This window comes from Mobula birostris, chromosome 22 (assembly GCF_030028105.1).
Source record: "Mobula birostris isolate sMobBir1 chromosome 22, sMobBir1.hap1, whole genome shotgun sequence".
Lineage (NCBI taxonomy): Eukaryota > Metazoa > Chordata > Chondrichthyes > Myliobatiformes > Myliobatidae > Mobula > Mobula birostris.
This window is the reverse complement of record NC_092391.1, coordinates 55,443,609-55,463,576: the sequence shown is the minus strand read 5'-3', so window position 1 is coordinate 55,463,576 and position 19,968 is coordinate 55,443,609. Positions and strand designations below refer to the sequence as shown.

At 46.6% G+C, this 19,968-nt stretch overlaps 1 protein-coding gene across 3 annotated transcripts in view; it reads right to left on the bottom strand.

The window, feature by feature from the left end:
• Window positions 1–6,119: 6,119 nt before the first annotated feature.
• mmp17a (matrix metallopeptidase 17a) overlaps window positions 6,120–19,968 on the bottom strand; it is a 131,236-nt gene continuing 117,387 nt past the window's right edge. For 2 of the 3 annotated variants that reach the window (XM_072240797.1, XM_072240798.1), the window contains 2 exons: window positions 12,257–12,514; window positions 6,120–7,280 (listed from right to left, as the gene is read on the bottom strand). In XM_072240797.1, the coding sequence (XP_072096898.1) occupies window positions 6,970–7,280; window positions 12,257–12,514 (569 nt within the window). In that variant the 3' untranslated portion in view covers window positions 6,120–6,969. The remainder of the gene's footprint in view (window positions 7,281–12,256; window positions 12,515–19,968) is intronic. The other variant, XM_072240796.1, reaches the window with a different exon arrangement.

Genomic DNA, 19,968 nt, shown 5'->3' with positions numbered 1-19,968 from the left:
CCGATTTAATCTGAGCCCAATCACACGATAATTTACAATGACCAATTAACCTACCAACCGGTACGTCTTGGTAGACACAAGTGATGCATTTCACTCTGGTGCCTGTAAAAAGTATTCACCCCCGCCCCAGAAATTTTCATGTTTTATTGTTTTACAACTTTGAATCACAGTGGATTTAATTTGGCTTTCATCACACAGTTCAACAGAAAAAAACACTTTCGTGCCAAAGTGAAAACACATCTCTACAAAAATATATAATGCAAAATAATTGATTGCATAAGTATTCACCCTCTTCAAGTCAGTATTTAATAAATGCACCTTTGGCAGCAATTACAGCCTTGAGTCTGTGTGGATAGGTCTCTATCAGCTTTGCATATCTGGACACTGCAATTTCCCCCCAACCTCCTTTACAAAACTGCTCAAGTTCTGTCAGATTGCATGGGGATCATGAATGAACAGCCCTTTTAATTCCAGCCACAAATTCTCAATTGGATTGAGGTCTGGACTCTGAACTTGGCCACTCCAGGATACTAACTTTGTTGTTTTTAAGCCATTCCTGTGTAGCTTTGGCTTTATGCTTGGAGTCATTGTCTTGCTGGAAAACAAATCTTCTCCCAAGTCTCAGTTCTCTTGCAGACTGCATCAGGTTTTCCTCCAGGATTTCCCTGTACTTTGCTGTATTCATTTTACCTCTACCTTCACAAGCCTTTCAGGGCCTGCTGCAGTGAAGCATCCCCACAGCATGATGCAGCCACCACCAGGCTTCATGGTAGGGATGATGTGTTTTCGATGATGTGTGGTGTGTGACTTACGCCAAGCATAGCGCTTAGTCTGTTGGCCAAAAAGCTCAATTTTGGTTTCATCAGACCATAAAACCTTCTTCCAGCTGACTTCAGAGTCTCCCACATACCTTCTGGCAAACTCCAGCTGAGATTGTATGTGAGTTTTTTCAACAGTGGCTTTCTCTTTGCCACTCTCCCACCTCAGCCACTGAAGCTTGTAACTCCTCCAGAGTTGTCATAGGTCTCTTGGTGGCCTCCCTCACTAGTCCCCTTCTTGCACGGTCACTCAGATTTTGAGGATGGCCTGCTCTAAGTAGATTTACAGCAGTGCCATATTCTTTCCATTTCTTGATGATTGACTTAACTGTACACCAAGGGATATTCAGTGACTTGGAGATTTTCTTGTAATCAATCTCCTGACTTGTGCTTTTCAATATTCTTTTTGTGGAGTTGTTTGGAGTGTTCTTTTGTCTTCATGGTGTAGTTTTTGTCAGGATACTGACTCACCAGTAGTTGCACTTTCCGGATACAGGTGTATTTTTACTACAGTCAATCAAAACACTTTGACTGCACACGGTGATCTACATTCAACTAATTATGTGACTTTTAAAACCAATGGCTGCTCCAGTGATGATTTGGTGTGTCATATTAAAGGGGATGAATACTTATGAAATCAATTATTTTGTGTTTTATAATTGTAATTAATTTAGATCACTTTGTAGAGATCTGTTTTCACTTTGACACGAAAGGGTCTTTTTCTGTTGATCAGAGTAAAAAAACGAATGAAATTAAATCCACTGTGATTCAATGTTGTAAAACTTCCAAGACAGTGGCGAAGGCAGGGGGCGGGGGGAATACTTCGTATAGGCACTGTCTGTGTGACAAGGATGTGGTAGGGGTGGATCTGGTGAACACATACCGGAGAACAGCCACCGCTGTAGTCTTGGCAAAGTCTTCCGTATTCCCTGCAATGCAGAGGATTGGGAAGAACCTACTGTCTTTCCAGTGGATAAGGTCGATGGTCACCATTTTTATCCCCGGGGCTTAGGAGTCTAAAACTAGAGGCAACACTCAAACGGTACGGGGACTGGAGCATGGTGATGTGGTGTTTAGTGTAACGCTTTATAAAGATCACCAACTGGGGTTCAGTTCCTGCCGCTGTCTGCGACGAGTTTGTACGTAATCCTCGTGACCCTGTGGGTTTCCTCCGGGTGCTCCAGTTTCCTCCCACAGTCCAAAGGTGTGGTTAGGATTAGTGAGTTGTGGGCAGACTATGTTGGCACTGGATGCTTGGCAACACCTGCCCAAGACGCATCCCCGGACTGTGTTGGTCGTTGATACAAATGACACTTTTCACTGTATGTTTCAATGTACATGTGACCAATAAGGATAATCTGGACTCATCAGTGTAGACACAGCCTGAGTTCCTCCAAAGGAATACATAATCCTCCCAATTTCATCATCAGCAGAGTCTCTGAATTCTCCAGATGCACTGGTGGGATTTGAACCCATATCTTCAGCTCTCTACTCACTAATCCACTAATTTAACCAGTAAGCCAGCCTTCCTCTGTTGACACTCCCACACCTCAGTCCCATGGGCTACAGCATTGGCCCTAGCCTGATACATCTGACTACAGAGTTTCAATGTGAGGTCTGGATGCCACATCTGGAGTGTCTCGTCGCCCCACTATAGGAAGGATGTTGAGGCTTTGTAGAGGGTGCAGAAGGTTTACTTGGATGCTGCTGCCTGGTTTAGGGGGGATGTGCTATCATGAGAGGCTGGATAAACTTGGGTTCTTTTTTCTGGAGTGTCGGAGACTGAGGGGAGATCTGGTAGAGGTTTATAAGATTATAAGGGGCATAGATAGAGTAGACAGGGAGTATCTGTTTCCCAGGGTTGAAATGTCTAATACCAGAGGGCATGCATTGAAGGTGAGACGGGGTGTGTTCAAGGGGGATGTGAGGGGTAAGTTTTTCACTCAGAGAGTGCTGGATGCCTGGAATGTGCTGCCTGGTCTGGTGGTGGAGGCAAATACATTAGAGGCTTTTAAGAGATGTTTGGGTAGGCACATGGATGTGAGGAAGATGGAGAGATATGGACATAGTGCAGGTAGGTGGTATTACTGTTAGGGTGTTTTTGATTTGTTTTTTAGCTGGTACAACACAACATTGTGGGCCGAATGGCCTGTTTCTGTGCTGTACTGTTCTATATCTCCGTTAATGACCATGGAAAGGCAGTGGACACTGATCTGATATTGCTGATCCGCCATCAAAAATCCAGGCGACTTTTTGTCATGGATGAACCATTGGGGTATCAGGATGATCAGAAATAATAAATATTATAATATATTATAACTTAATAGTCTAATATTAAGTTAACACACTGCAACGTAATGGTATCAGTTCCCGACGGTACACTTTCAGGGCCACACAGGGAAACATAATTGGACTGAGCTGAGATCACCCCGTTCGACGGATACCCACTCCTGCTGGATAAGGACAAAGGTGGAGGCTGCCTCTGCGGCTCAGGTAACCCACCAATACCTACAGTTAAAAGCTCACTTTTATGGAATGGTTTAGAATGTATACAGACTTCTGCAGAAATATAATCATCCAGAAGATTCAGGAGGATTTGGCGAAAGGCCTATTTACTGAAACCTTAGAAATAGTCATAGAGTCAGAGAAAAAAAGTACAGCACAGAAACAGGCCCTTTGGCCCATCTAGTCCATGCCGAACCATTTAAACTGTCCACTTCCATTGACCAGCACCAGGACCATAGCCTCCATACCCCTACCATCCACGTACCTATCCAAACTTCTCTTAAACATTGAAATTGAGCTTGTGTGCACCACTTGTGCTGGCAGCTCGTTCCACACTCTCACCACCCTGTGAGCAAGGAAGTTTCACCTCATGTTCCCCTTGTAATCGCAGGTCAATTTACAGTGACCGATGAATCGAACAGCCGGTATGTCTTTGGACGGTGGGAAGAAGCTGGAGCTCCCGGAGGAAAAGCACCCTTTCAGGAGAGGACATACAGACTCCTTACAGAGGGCGTCAGGATCCAACTCTGAACTGTGAACTGTAATAGCATCCTGCTACCCACTACGCCACGTGCTAACGTGCTCAACATGCTTATTAGGTTGAAACACAAAAGCCTGCAGGTGATGGTTTCTGGAGCAACATTCACAAAATGCTGGAGGAACTCAGCAGGTCAGGCTGCTTCTGTGAAGGGAAGTGGACAGTCGACATTTTGGGTCGAGACTCTTCATCAGGATTGAAAGAAAGACAAGAGGTGAGGGGTTAGGGATAGAGCAGGATCTGGCAGGTGATGGGTGGATCCAGGTGAGGAGGGATAATAGGGAGATGGAGGAGGGAGAGTGGGAATAGTGACAGAGGCTGGGAGGTGATACGTGGATCCAGATGAAGAGGGATGATAGGGAGATGGAGGAGGGTGTGAGTGGGTATAGTGACAGAGGCTGGAAGGTGATACGTGAATTCAGATGAGGAGGGATGATAGGGAGATGGAGGAGGGAGATTGGGAACAGTGACAGAGGCTGGGAGGTGATGGATGGATTCGTGAAGAGGGGAGAGTGGGAATAGTGACAGAGGCTGGGAGGTGATGGGTGGATCCAGGTGATGAGGGATGATAGGGAGATGGAGGAGGGTGTGAGTGGGAATAGTGACAGAGGCTGGGAGGTGATGGGTGGATCCAGATGAGGAGGGATGATAGGGAGATGGAGGAGGGTGTGAGTGGGTATAGTGACAGAGGCTGGAAGGTGATACGTGAATTCAGATGAGGAGGGATGATAGGGAGATGGAGGAGGGAGATTGGGAACAGTGACAGAAGCTGGGAGGTGATGGATGGATTCGTGAAGAGGGGAGAGTGGGAATAGTGACAGAGGCTGGGAGGTGATGGGTGGATCCAGGTGATGAGGGATGATAGGGAGATGGAGGAGGAAGAGTGGGAATAGTGACAGAGGCTGGGAGGTGATGGGTGGAGATGACAAAGAGCTGCAGATGGTGGGATCTGACCAGAGAGGGAGGTGGAGAGGGAGGGGACCCATTGAAGGAGTGTGTGGGTGATGGGCAGATGTAGAGGTTGGGGGTGCAGAAAGGGACAGGTGATGTGGGGGTGGGTGTGTGTATGGGAGTACCTTGGTGGACCAGGGGAGAGAGAAAAGGAACAGGGGGCTGAAGGTGGGGAGTTCAGTGTCCTGGATGCCAATCCATAATCTGGTAAAGTGACCTGAGCAAATGAGAATTAAATTAATTAAAGAATTAATCTGGGGTTGAGAAGTGACTGTGAGAGTTGGAGACTGGCTGCAATCTGCTACGCTTCTCTGCTCTGGCCTGGAGGTGTCTGCAGATCATCCCCAGCCCTTCCGGAGGACCCTGAATTGGGGAGATGATGGCTGCACCCAAGTCTGCTGAGCTGGTTGGGGAAGTGAGAATGTTTATACTCAGTGCAGGGATAAAGAACGAGCTTCTGCCCTCACACAGCGGAGGGCTCCTCAGTCAGAGTGCCATAGTCCAGAGAAAATAGAGTAACAGTGACTTGGAATATGAAATCAAATCCCGGAAACACTCTCTCTCTCTCTCCAAATTGATTGAATGGCAGAGCAGTCTCAGGCAATTACCAGGTATAGGAGCAGAATGAGGCCAATCAGCCCATCAAGTCCATTCCAGCATCCCATCATGGCTGATTTATCATCTCTCTCAACTCCATTCTCCTGCCTTCTCCCCATAACCTTTGACACCCTGACTAATCAAGGACCCGTCAAGCTCCACTTTAACTATACCCAGTGTCTTGACTTAGTCTGAGGCTGTGCCCTCTGGCCCTAGACTCCCCCACTATAGGAAATATCCTCTTCAACATCTTAAAGCTTTACAGAAGGTGCAGAGGTGATTTACCAGGATACTGCCTGAATTAGACAGCATGTCTTAAACCCCATTCTCCTGCCTTCTCCCTGTAACCTTTGTCACCCTGTCTAGTCAAGAACCTATGAACCCCCACTTTAAATATACCCAATGACTTGGCGTCCACAGCTGTCCATGGAAATGAATTCTGCAGATTCACCACACTCTGGCTAGAGGAAGCCCTCCTCATCTCTGTTCCAAAAGGACTTCCCTTGAGGACAGAGGTAGAGCATCATCCAATCCAGCATTCCAAATGTCAGTTCATCCTTGAACCTTTGCAAATCAAAGCAACTATTCTATGGGTCGAATAGCCTAATTCTGCCCCAAAGTCTTATGGTTTAAGCTCCCCCCTCTAATCTGATAACCAGGCAGTTCATCTGGGTAACCCTGACCGCACCCCATCACAGGCACCCCTTTGCCCTCTCCACCCCTCGCCCCCTCCTCCTGCAATGTTTCTCACTCCTGCCCCATTCAGCCCTGCTTCCCTCTCCACAGATGCTGCCCGACCTGACTGTTTCTTCTGCCAGCAGCATCCCATCCGGAATATGCAACACATGCTGGATGCAGCCCAGAAATTAATTTAAAATGGACCGTTGGGGAATTATGTCCAGTGCCTCACATTCCCTGTTACATATTTTTGACCCAGACCTGACAATAAACAGCAGGCACCAAGAATAAATAAATAATTCGATTATATTATTCTGATCAATTATAAAATTTTAGGGCGGGAGTCAGTCTGGGTCAGTGAGCAAGGCAAGAGGTGTGCACACAGTTCTCACATTCCTGTGGCCTCTGTGTTATCTAACCCCACCCCCTACCCCGAGCTATCTCCGGACACGTGTAGATTTCTGCCATTACCCTCACTGCCTGAATGCAGCCCCCCACCTCACGGAGCCAAACAAAAAGTAATGCTTTGGCTAGTGAGCGGAAAAATCTTAGATATGTATATAAAGAATTCTAGTGTGTTTAGTTCTGGGGGCAGGCAGAGCAATTTCAACCAAAGGGAGGATCCTTGGACGCTGTTTCTATTCTGACTTATAAAAATAAAGTGTCTGAAATTTCACTGATGGCAAAGCACACTTCTGCAGAATCGTTTTGTTAGAAACGTGACTTCCCTTTGAATCCATGCCAAGGTCACTCAGTGCTGGTGGCAATCTTTGTTCTGATGATCGGCCGAACTTGGCAACGCGCCCAAGCCAGGCAGTGAGGGTTAATTCTCCCCGAGACTGCTGCCCGTGAAGCTTATCGGCTGGCACCGACCAGGCCCCGTTATACCAACCCAAGGAAGACCGAGACCGCGAGCACGACGGCGGACAGCACCTTCCGTCTCAGCGCGGCCGCCGGCCTAGGCATCTCAGCTGCGGATGTACAGGAGCAGTTTCTTCTCTCGCCGGCCTCGCCCTGGTGACTGGGGGCAGTTCGAGATCGGGACTGAGCCCGCTCTGAACTTGAAGCGTCTGCCTGCATCTCGCTGCACACCAGCCAGTCCTTGGCAATAGACTGCGGGAATCCAGGGTCCACCTCCATGTTACTGTGGGTCACCCTCCAGTAGTCTGTCCCCTTGAAGAAATAGGTGGCACCTGGTGGGACAGCCAAAGGTGAAAGGTACAAATGATGTTCAATACACCTCACATCAAACACTCAACACCTTGTACCTCATAAATACCAGAGATTCTGCAGATGCTGCAAATCCAAAGCAACACACACACAACGCTGGAGCAACTCAGCAGGTCAGGCAGCATCTATGCAAAGGAATAAACAGTTTCGGGCTGAGACCCTTCATCAGGATGAGAAAGGAAGAGGCCAGAAGCCAGAATCAGATTTCCTGAATTTCTAGCTTCTGCCTCCACCTTTTCCAGTCCTGAAGAAGGGTCTCGGTCCAAAATGCTTCAGTCTTGCTGTGCAGTTTTTCACTGGTACCATTAATGCCCTGCCACACTGCTTGTGGAGGATAATCTGTTCACCCTCAGGTCCTGGGCCCAGATTGGCTTCCAGGATCCAGCAGGTATCGTTCACTCAAGGTGTGTAATGGCATTTCCAGTATATAAGTATAAAGGAGAATAAAATAGTGATGAGTCCACACTCTGGGTGGAGCAGCAGCACCTCATATTCCATCCAGGTAACCTCCAATCTGATAGCATCAACATTGATTTCTCCAACTTACAGTAATTTTTTTTCTTCCCGTTCCCTCTTTTTCAATTCCCCACTATGGCTTCTTACCTCTTCTCCTCACCTGTGTATCACCTCCCCCTGGGTCCCCTCCTCCTTCCCTTTCTCCTATGGTCCACTCTGCTCTCCTATCAGATTCCTTCCTCTTCAGCCCCTGACCTTTCCCACCCACCCAGCTTCACCTCTCACCTTTTAGCTTGTCCTCCTTCCCCTTACCCCACCTTTTTATTCTGGCATCTTCCCCCTTCCTTTCCAGGCCTGATAAAGGGTCTCAGCCCGAAACATCGACTGTTTATTCATTTCCACAGATGCTGCCTGACCTGCTGAGTTCCTCCAGTACTCTGTGTGTGTGTTGCTTTGTATCCCAGCTGTCTTAGTTGAAATTATCTCCCGCTCATTACCTTTCCCACGCAACCTGCAAAGCTAGACTTTAGTGGAGGGTGAAGGGACCTTTCACCTGCAGGGACTGGGATGATTTGTAACTCTCTACTTTGTCACTCAGAATCAGGTTTATTAACACTGATCTACAGTATGTTGTGAAATTTGTTGATTTGTGCCAGAAATACAGTGCAGTACATAAAAGTGCTGTAAATTACAATAAGAAATACACATATAAAAAATTAAAGAAAATAGGTAGTGCAAAAATAGAAACGAAAGAAGTAGTGAGGTTCAATCTCCATTCAGAGATCGCATGGTAGAGGGGAAGAAGCTGTTCCTGAATCATTGAGTGTGAGTCTTCAGGCTCCTGTACTCCCTCCCTGATGGTAGCAATGAGAGGAGGGCATTTCCTGGGTCTTTTTGAGGCAGCCCCTTTCGAAGGTGTCCTGGACGCTGGGGAGACTAGCACCCATAATGGAGCTGACTAATATTACAATTTTTGCAGCTTTTTCCAAACCCTCCCCATACCAAACGGTGATGCAGCCGGTCAGAATGCTCTCCATGGTACATCTGTAGAAATTTGTGAGTGTTTTAGGTGACATACCAAATCTCCTCAAACTCTAAATGAAATACAGCCGCTGTTGTGCCTTCTTTGTAACTGCATCAATATGTTGGGTCCAGGATAGATCCTCAGAGATGTTGACACCCAGGAACCCAAAACTGCTCACCCTTTCCAGTTCTGATCCCTCGACAAGGACTGGTGTGTGTTCCCTCGATTTCCCCTTCCTGAAGGTCAGTTCCCTGGTGTTACTGATGTTGTGTGCAAGGTTGTAATTGTGACGCAACTCAATGCAAAGATGAAGAGATTTACAGGAATTTGGAGAGTGCAGGAGAGTAATGCTGAGGTGAAGGAGCAGAGAGGACCCTATTTATCTATTTATTGAGATATAGTGTGGAGTAGACACTTCTGACCCTTCGAGCCTCGCCACCCAGCAATCCCTAGCTTAATCTGAGCCTAATCACGGGACAATTTACAATGACCAAATAACTTACTAGCCAGTATATCTTTGGACTGTGGGAGGAAACCACAGCACCCGGAGGAAACCCACACGGTCACGGGGAGAGCATACAAACTCGTTTACAGGCAGTGATGGGAATTGAACCTGAGTCACTGGTACTGTAAAGTGTTTTGTGCTAACCACTACACTACCGTGCGATGGGAATTGAACCCGGGTCGCTCTTACTGTAAAGCATTACAAAGGGGCTGAAGTTTCTCAGTTTTTTTGTTACGTTCTCTTGAAGCTCTTCTGCTGTTTGGTGACAGGAGGTTGGAGGGCTAGGGTCCAGCTGTCGTTCGATAGAATTAGGCAGGGCGAAGTTTGGCATGGCCTAGATGTGCTGAGAGGCCTGTTTCTCAGCTGTAGAGTTTTGTGACTCTGTGGCATTTCTGGGATTGATTCCTTTTCACCCACCATCACTTCCATCCACACCTTTACGATGAATATCCACCTACCTCTGGCTTCTACCCACCATCCATCCCAGCATGTACCTCATTTTCTGCAGATCAGTGGGGGTCACCAAATAAGTCAGGAGTTTGACAAGATCTGGTATGTCACCAAAGACTCCTACAAATTTCTACAGATGTACGGTGGTGGAGAGAATTCAGGCTTGTTGCATCAGCAGCTGGGATGAAGCCTCCAATGCACAGGATTGTGAGAGGCCACAGGGGGTTGTAGACCCAGATCCATCATGGGCACAACCTTCTCCACCATCAGGAACATCTTCAAGAGCCAGTGCCTCAAAAAGGTGGCATCCATCATGACGGACCCCCACCATCCGGAACATTCTCCTCACTGCTACCATCAAGGAGGAGGTACAGGAGCTTGAAGACCCACACTCAATGATCCAAGAGCAGCATCTTCTCCTCTGCAATCAGAGTTCCGAATGGATAATGAACCCACGAACACTACCTCACTGTTCCTGTTTATTTGGTAATTTATAGTAATTTTATGTTCTTGCACTATTCCACCAGCATAAAGCAACAAGTTTCTCGTCCTATCGTCCATTCCGCGGTTTGCATGATATGGACGATCATGGTCTTATCCATGGCCATGACTGTTCTTGGCAAAACTTTCTACAGAAGTGGTGTAGGAAGCCACTATTTTTAAAAATAATACTCTTAATAAGATTTGTGTTTTTTTAACAATCTCGTGTATTTTTCACACTCACTGGCAGAAAGCAGTATAGCAGCTAAACTAACCATTTATCACCTTTCTCAATTTTCATTTGCTACATTTAGCACATTACCCATGTGATGTAATTGTTTTAATTACGTAGCCTATTAACTATTTTTTTTTATTAATGACCTGGATGTGGGGGTAGAAGGGTGGGTTGGCAAGTTTGCAGACGACACAAAGGTTGGTAGTGTTGTAGATAGTGTAGAGGATTGTCGAAGATTGCAGAGAGACATTGATAGGATGCAGAAGTGGGCTGAGAAGTGGCAGATGGAGTTCAACCCAGAGAAGTGTGAGGTGGTACACTTTGGAAGGACAAACTCCAAGGCAGAGTACAAAGTAAATGGCAGGATACTTGGTAGTGTGGAGGAGCAGAGGGATCTGGAGGTACATGTCCACAGATCCCTGAAAGTTGCCTCACAGGTAGATAGGGTAGTTAAGAAAGCTTATGGGGTGTTAGCTTTCATAAGTCGAGGGATAGAGTTTAAGAGCTGAGGGTAATGATGCAGCTCTATAAAACTTTGGTTAGGCCACACTTGGAGTACTGTGTCCAGTTCTGGTCACCTCACTATAGGAAGGATGTGGAAGCATTGGAAAGGGTACAGAGGAGATTTTCCAGGATGCTGCCTGGTTTAGAGATTATGGATTATGATCAGAGATTAAGGGAGCTAGGGCTTTACTCTTTGGAGAGAAGGAAGATGAGAGGAGACATGATAGAGATGTACAAGATATTAAGAGGAATAGATAGAGTGGACAGCCAGCACCTCTTCCCCAGGGCACCACTGCTCAATACAAGAGGACATGGCTTTAAGGTAAGGGGTGGGAAGTTCAAGGGGAATATTGGAGGAAGGTTTTTAACTCAGAGAGTGGTTGGTGTGTGGAATGCACTGCCTGAGTCAGTGGTGGAGGCAGATACACTGCTGAAGTTTAAGAGACTACTAGACAGGTATATGGAGGAATTTAAAGTGAGGGGTTATATGGGAGGCAGGGTTTGAGGGTCGGCACAAAATTGTGGGCTGAATGGCCTGTAATGTGCTGTACTATTCTATGTTCTATGCTTATTTCTATCTAAGGAAGTTTCCTTATCTTATCTATAAAAGTGATGGGTTTTTCCAGAGGCGTCATCTTTTGTCTTCACATTCTTTGCCTTTCATTCACCTCTCAGTATTGTTTCCCAGCTCTTTATTGAGTTTGCTTAGTACTTGTACATTTGTTTGTACTCAAAAATAAACAATCATTAGAATTAAGACTGCTTATCATTTCTGACTCCCAGCAGAACCCTAAGGATCAGAAAATAAACAGAGATCCAGCAGTGGTTTGCCGTTGCCTTCTTCTGGGCAGTGTCTTTACAAGACGGGTGACCCCAGCCATTATCAATACTCTTCAGAGATTGTCTGCCTGGTGTCAGTGGTCACATGACCAGGACCTGTGATCTGCACCGGCTGCTCAAATGACCATCACCACCTGCTCCCATGGTCACCTGACCCTGATCGGTGGGTGGGGGGAACTTGGGGACATGCTAGGCAGGTGCTACACCTTGCTCGAGGGTGACCTGCAGGCTAGTGGAGGGAAGGAGCATCTTACACCTCCTTTGGAAGAGACGTATCTCTGCCCCACCACTCACTTGTCATATAAGACAGTGAGAACAAACCTTATTTTGAGAAAACAAATTCCTCACACCCCTCCTCTCTAATGTCAGGACAGACACATGACAATGAATGTGACTCTTTCAAACGCTTTGCACCTTCTTTGAACCACCAGTGACTCAAACATACCATCAGACCATTTCATGGCATCATCAATTCTGCTGGGCAGACCTTTCCACTGGCCAGTGTCCTTTGGGTAACCTGGGTCCATTTTCCTCTGATGGTCATCGTACCTCCAATACTGATTGTCCTTAAAGAAATAGGTCTTGTCATTGTGGGGTGAGACAAAGGCCGCATCAATACTCTTCACAGAGAGGCCAAAGTCAGTGATAAAACGGGGGTAACTCTCCTCCACATTGTTGTCTTTGAAGACCCAGTATCGATCTCCTGCAAATGGATTGAACAGAAGACAAATTAGGTCTCCGAAAGGGGATTGCTAATTTAACATAAACAGGAGAGATTCTGCAGATGCTGGAAATTCAGAGTAACACACTCAAAATGCTGGAAGAACTCAGCAGGTCAGGCAGCATCAATGGAAGGGAATAAACAGGCGATGTTTTGGGCCAAGACCCTTCATTAGGACTCGACACTTTGGGCTGAGATGAAGGCTTACGGATGATGAAGGTTCTTGGCCTGAAACGTCGGCTCTGTATTCCTTTTCATAGATGCTGCCTGACCTGCTGGGCTTCTCCAGCACTTGTGTGTGTTGCTAATTTAACAGTTATTTTTAAATAACTTGTGCACTTTCACAGAAGCCTTGAATAAAGCAGCCCCAAAGCAGGCCATTCAGCCCATTGTGCAGTTGACAACACATGGCCCAAGTCTGATCACCAGCCATAAGACCATAAGTTACAGGAGCAAATTAAAGCAGTCTATTTTGTGGACGATCTTTGATTCCAGGTGTTGAGGGCCACTACTTTGTCGTAGGGTTTGGAAGCTTGTGTGCCTCAATGATGCGGACAGCTATATTGGCTGGAGTCAAGGCTTTATGCTTTGGCTGTTGGTAGGGTCACCCATGCTAAACAGGTCAAAGGGTAGAGGCCAGACTAAGAGTGCTCCACTGGTCCTCCTGGTTTAGGGGTTCAGTTCAGGGCGAACAACCCTGACTGGTAAAACCAAACTGTTACAAAAACAGCTAAGAAGAATCCTTCTACATCTGAGTGCAACAGTATTCCTGAGTCTCTACCCGGGATCTGCACGACTGACAGTAGTGAAAACAGAGCTACTGACACGATGAAGGAAGTCCTGAACATCGCCAGAGATGGAAGACCTTCATTGCTGCCTGTTAGAGTGAGTTTTTTTGGGTAGATGATTTGTTTACACTTAAATGACTTTGGCCACCAGACTTCTATTTTAACTGTTTGACAAAGGACTGTGGATTGAGTCCACCACAATGGGCTTCCTAAAAGGTGTGAATACCAGATGCTTCTGGTAGTTTGACCTAATGCTGCAGTTTCGAAGACAGTATTATCTATACATGATAAATATTAATTGTCTTCTATGTTAGCACATAAAATGCCAAGTAAATCCTAAAGGCTGCGGATACCAACCAAGACATGTTGGCATCAGAAGGAAAGGATGGTGTGATATTTTGTATGTAGCTTCAAGAGGAAGCATTATCTATGCAATGTCTGTAACTTTTTAAGTAGCGAATGCATATAAATATTGCGCCCACGTTGAGCTAGCAGACCTTTCTGCAGAAACCGTCTCAGTACGTAGATGCCTGCCGTACCTTGTTGTGTGGAATAAAGAAGCTGCTTTGTATCTACCAGTGACTCTGTCTCTCCAGTGATTTCATCCACGCTACAACACTGCCCTAATGGACAGTAAGTAAGTGACTAGATTGAGTGTAAAGTGTCTCAGAGGACCAGTGGATCACTCTGATGATTTAGAAGTTGACCTACATGCTGCAGCCACACTAGAGCTGGGGTGACCTTGGTTTTGGTGTAGAGGGACCACACAGCGGTTGGTTTCCTCCAGATTCACTTTACTCCAAAGGAAGCAGCTGACAGGTACTCGAGAGTACAGATGTACGGGCCAGGGTTAGTGAGTTGTGGGCACGCCATGTTGGCGTCAGAAACATGGCTACACTTGTGGGCTGCCCTCAGCGCATCTTCAGACTGACACAACTCACTGTATGTTTCCACCTGCATGTGACAAATAAGGCTATCCTTTAACCTGATGGGGTCATCCACCGTATCCAGTGTTCACAATGCAGCCTCCTCTACATTGGCGAGACTTGACGTAGGTTAGGGGAGAACGCTGTTGAGCACCTTTGCTGCATCTGTAAAAAGCAGGATTTCCTGGTGGCCAGACATTTTAATTCCAATCCCCATTCCCACTCCGCCACGTCAGTCCATGGCCTCCACTTTTGCCACGATGAGGCCACTCTCAGGGTGGAGGAGCAACATCTTATATTCTGTCTGGGAGCCTGGGCTAAAATATTGATGGTAAATTGTCCCCACCCCTTCCCTGCTCTTCATTTCCCCACTCTGCCCCCTCTTTTGCCTCTTCACCTATTCACCTGCCTATCACCTCCTCCCCCTAGTGCCACACCTCCTCCTCTTTCTCCTACGGTCCACTCTTCTCTCCAATCAGATTCCTTCTGCTCCAGCCCTCGACCTTCTCCACCAATCACCTCCCAGCTTCTTACTTCATCCCCCTCCCTTACCCACCTGGCCTCACCTATCACCTTTTAGCTTGTCCTCCTTCCCCTCCCCCCACCTTCTTATTCTGGCATCTCCTGATGAAGGGTCTCAGCCTGAATCGTCGACTGCTTATTCCTCTCCATAGATGCTGCCTGACCTGCTGAGTTCCTCCAGCGTTTTGTGTGTGTTGCTCCAGATGACCAGTATTTGCAGAATCTCGTGTTTAAGCTTTGCCCGCTGGAACCCAACACAACTAGGCAGTATGGTGGTGCAGCAGTGAGTGTAATGACGTTATGTCACCAGCGACCTGGGCGCGATTCCCGCGGCTTGGTCCTCGCTTGGAGCTATTGGCTGTTGGCCAAGCCTGAGCTACCAGCAGCCTCTAGTATTGAAGCCTGTCGCACAGCCTGTGGTCCATCGCCTGTTTTGCCTGCTCGCTCACCAGGAGATGTGACGCACCGTGGCCAGGGTCGTGACTGTGAATGACGCGCCTACCATGTCCAGCCAGAGTACTGAGGTGAGCCCAGACACATATCACATCTCCAACCTGACTGCTCAACACCGATTTCTTTAGCTTCCAGCAACATAGTTACGTACAGAATTCACTGCTACTCCTTCACTGCAGCAGGCTCCTGGACCGGCTGCAGCCCTGAACTGGCTCTGTGACTGTGGGCTCGTGTTCGGGGACTCTGCGGTTCATGTTCTGTGCATTATTTGTTTACTCTTTTATTGTTCGTTCAATTTGTTCTTTTTCACACGTTGGATGCCTTTTACTGTCTTTGTTTTGAGGGTTTTTTTGTGGATTCTATTGTGATTCTTTGTTTTGTGACTGTTTGCCAGAAGATGAATGTCAAGGTTGTTTATAGTGTCTTTATATATATATATATATATATGATTCATAGAAAAGTACAGCACAGAAACAGGACCATCTAGTCCATGCCAAGCAATTAAAACTGCCTGCTCCCACCGACCTGCTCTGGGACCACAGCCCTCCATAACCCTCCCATCCATGTACCTATTCATTTTCTCTTTAACGTTGGAATCGAGCTCGCATGCACCACTTGTGCTGTCAGCTCATTCCATGCTCTCACCACTCTCTAAGTGAGGATGTTTCCCCTCGTGTTCCCCTTAAACTTCACCTTTCACTCTTAACCCATGACCTCTGGTTGTAGCCCCCCACCCAATCTCAATGAAAAAAAGCCTGCTTACATTTACCCTATCTATTCCCCTCATAATTTTGTATACCTCCATCAAATCTCCTCTCTATCTTCTACATTCCAAGGAATAAAGTCCAAACCTATCCAATCATTCCCTATAACTCAGGTCCTTAAGTCCCAGCAACATCCTTGTAAATCTTCTCTGCACTCTTTCAAACTTATTTACATCTTGCCTGTAAGTAGGTTATCAATATACTTTGATAATACATGTATATTATATACATTTATACTTCGATAATAAATGTACTTTGAAACTTGTACATTGAACATAACAGCACAATACAAGTCCTTTGGCCCACGAAGTTGTGCCAACTTTTTAATCTACTCTAAGATCAATCTAACCATTCCCTCCATTTTTCTATCAACCACATGTCCAAGAGTTTGTTAAAGTCCCTACCCCTGGCAGTGAGTTCCATGCACCCAACACTCCCTGTATTAAAAAAACTCCCTATGACAACCCCCGCCCATACTTTCCTCCATTCACCTTAAAATTACACCCTCTTGTATTAGCCACTTACACCCCAGGGAAAGATCTCTGTCTGTCCCTTCGATCTATAAGATGAGATAAAACTTTATTTATCCCAAAGGAAATTATTGTTGCAGGGTTGTTCAGTCATAAATATATACTTTAAATACAAAATGTAAGCAGTGATGTAGGAAAAGGTACAAAATGTGCACTAAACAGCTCTACTTCCATCTTTAATAGATCTATTTTTCCCTTTCATGGTTCTTTTGAAGACCCTGACCTGGAGTTACACGCTGACTTCGGTTCTTTGCGGGAATGGGACCCGTTCTCAGGGTTTCACAACTGGTCGTTGTTCGGCATGCCAAGGGCTCGGCCTAAGAACTCCGCTTGCCTTCAGAAGTCCGGGATCTTGTGGCTCTGGGTGGGGGGGGGGGCACGGATAGGAGGTCAGTGCCTCTGCAGGAGATCAGTGTCTCGTTGGAGATGGAAGATCTCTGGCTGTGTGCCCAGAGACCCGAGATCTTTGGGCACATACCTCGGAAAAAGCGACGCAATGGGCTTTTAATGTCATAAACCAGTGAGTTGTTTGTTATGTCTCCCCTCTCGCTGTGAAACGGAGACATCTAAATAAGCAAAAAATATCGAGAACATGAAATGAAGAGTCCTTGGAAGTGAATCCATAGGAACATTTCAAGGATGGGGCAAGTGAAGTTATCTCTTTTGGTTCAAGAGCCTGATGATTGAGAGGTAATAACCATTCCTGAATGTGGTGGTGTGAGTCCTGAGGCTCCTGTACCCTCTTCCTGATGGCAGCAGTGAGAAGAGAGCAGGGCCTGGATGGTGGGGGGTCCCTGATGATGGAGGCTGCTAAGATTATCATGATTGTGTTTTTTATCTTTTGTGATTTTTCTTGTGCTATGTTAGATCCAGAGTAACAATTATTTTCTTCTCCTTTACACTTGAAGGCTATAGACCAGTCAGGAAGTCTGGCTATCAAGAACTGATGTAGAAAGCCCCTTCAGGTTTTCGATGCTTTCTTTCTTGTGGCCAATTGGCAGGTGAATGATCTGTTGATTTTTTGTGTTGGGGAGTTTTGTTGCTACCATTGCTGGTCTTTTCTGTGGGCGAGGATGTCGGTGATTGCTATTGTCACTGTTTTTTCCTGCAGGGGAGGGGGTAGGGGTTTTGGGGCTGTGAGTTTTGTTTCTTTTTCTTTATTGTGCCAAGGGGGGAGTTGATGTCTTTTCTTTCATCAACTCCAATGGTTTTTCTGTATTTCTTGGCTATCTGGAGAAGAGAAATATCAGAGTTGTATTGTACATGCGTACTTTGACAATGAAATTAACCTTTGAACCTTTGAAGGCAGAGGCCTGATATCTGTGAGTCTGGGCCATGGACTCTCAATCGGAGGCCCAGAGCTGGACTTTCTTGGGGTTGGAAGTCTGTTTGTGTGTGAATTAGGGTAGGGGTTTGTTATGCTGCTCTTGTTGCAAAAAGACCATAAGAAATGGAGCAGAATTCGGCCACTCAGTCCATCAAGTCTGCTCTGCCATTCCATAATGACTGATATATTATCTCCAATCTCCTGCCTTCTCCCCTTAACCTTCCACATCCTGATTAATCAAAAACCTATCAACCTTAACTTTAAATGACCTGGCCTCCACAGATGCCTGTGGCAATGAATTCCACAGATTCATCACCCTCTGGCTAAAGAAATTCCTTCTCATCTCTGTTCTAAATGGAAGCCCCTCTACTCTGAGGCTGTGCCCTCTGGTCCCAGACTCCCTCACCACAGGAAACACCCTCTCCACATCCACTCTATCGAGGCCTTTCAATAATCGATAGGTTTTAATGAAATCCACCCTCACCCCCTTCAGATTCTTATAAACTCCATTGAGTACAGGCCCAGAGCCATCAAATGCCCCTTACCTGTTAACCCATTAACTCCCAGGATTGCACTGGCTGGCGAGCATTGTGAGTATGATATGTTGTGGCCGGGATGTGTGACGCTTGTGGGCTGCTCCCAGCACTACATTAGGTTGTGAGGAAAGACAATGCCAGCGGATTCTACGGACCCAGGTAACTTCCTCCAGATCGTTCATGAAACAGCTCACTTCTCTTCTCTTTGGTCTTTCTTTTCCTCTGAAGGTCATTGTGGTTCTGACCGAACCATGATCCACAGTAAGGACTACGGTTCCGGTGGGCTGTTGGACCGACTCTGCGGCCTAGCGCTTCGCTATCTCCAGGAAGACGTGAGCCCTTGGGGCCGGGAAGTCCGAAGTCAGGGAGCCACGTGAGTGGCCCAGTTCCTTGCCAATTTCACTGACTGAAGCATCGTTTTTAATCTCTCCCTCTCCCAGTGTAGAGTGCCCTCCTGCTTCAAAACGTCCACCATTGTTCCTGAACCCAAAAAGACCAAGGGAAGATGTCTGAAGGACTGGCGTCCTGTCGCACTCACCTCAATGGAATGGAAATGTAGCCTCAATAAAAAGCAAATGCTGGTCAAGGACGACATCTGCAGTGTGATACCACCCAAACTGGACCCCTACAATTCACCTATTGACACAACTGATCGACAGATGACAGAGTAGCCACAGCTCTACACACCGTCCTTATACACCTGGAGAAGAGGGATGCTTATGTGAGAATGCTGCTCTTGGACTACAGTTCAGCATTCAACGCCATAGTTCCCTCCAGGCTTGACAAGAAGCTCAGAGACCTCAACCTTCACCCTGCCTTATGCATCTGGATCCTGGACTTCCTGTCAGATCGTCGGCAAGTGGTAAGGGTGGGCTCCCTCACCTCTGCCCCTCTGCCCCTCAATACAGGAGCCCCTCAGGACTGTGTCCTGAGCCCCCTCCTTTACTCCATGTAAACCCGTGACTGTGTCACCACGCACAACTCCAATCTGCTAATTAAATTGCTGATTGGCTTAATTTCAAATAATAATGAGGCAACCTACAGAGAAGTCATCTCCTTCACACAGTGGTGTCAAGCAAACAACCTCTCCCTCAATGTCACAAAAACAAAGGAGGTGGTTATGGACTACAGGAGGAATGGAGACAGGCTAACCCCTATTGACATCAATGGATCTGGGTTTGAGAGGGTGAACAGCTTTAAGTTTAGAAACATAGAAAACCTACAGCACAATACAGGCCTTTCGGCCCACAAAGTTGTGCCGAACATGTCCCTACCTTAGAAATTACTAGGCTTACCTATAGCCCTCTATTTTTCTAAGCTCCATGTACCTATCCAAAAGTCTCTTAAAAGACCCTATTGTATCCGCCTCCACCATCATTGCCGGCAGCCCATTCCACACACTCACCACTCTGAGTAAAAAACTTACCCCTGACATCTCCTCTGTACCTACTCCCCAGCACCTTAAACCTGTGTCCTCCTGTGGCAACCATCTCAGCTCTGGGAAAAAGCCTCTGACTATCCACACGATCAATGCCTCTCATCATCTTATACACCTCTATCAGGTCATCTCTCATCCTCTGTCGCTCCAAG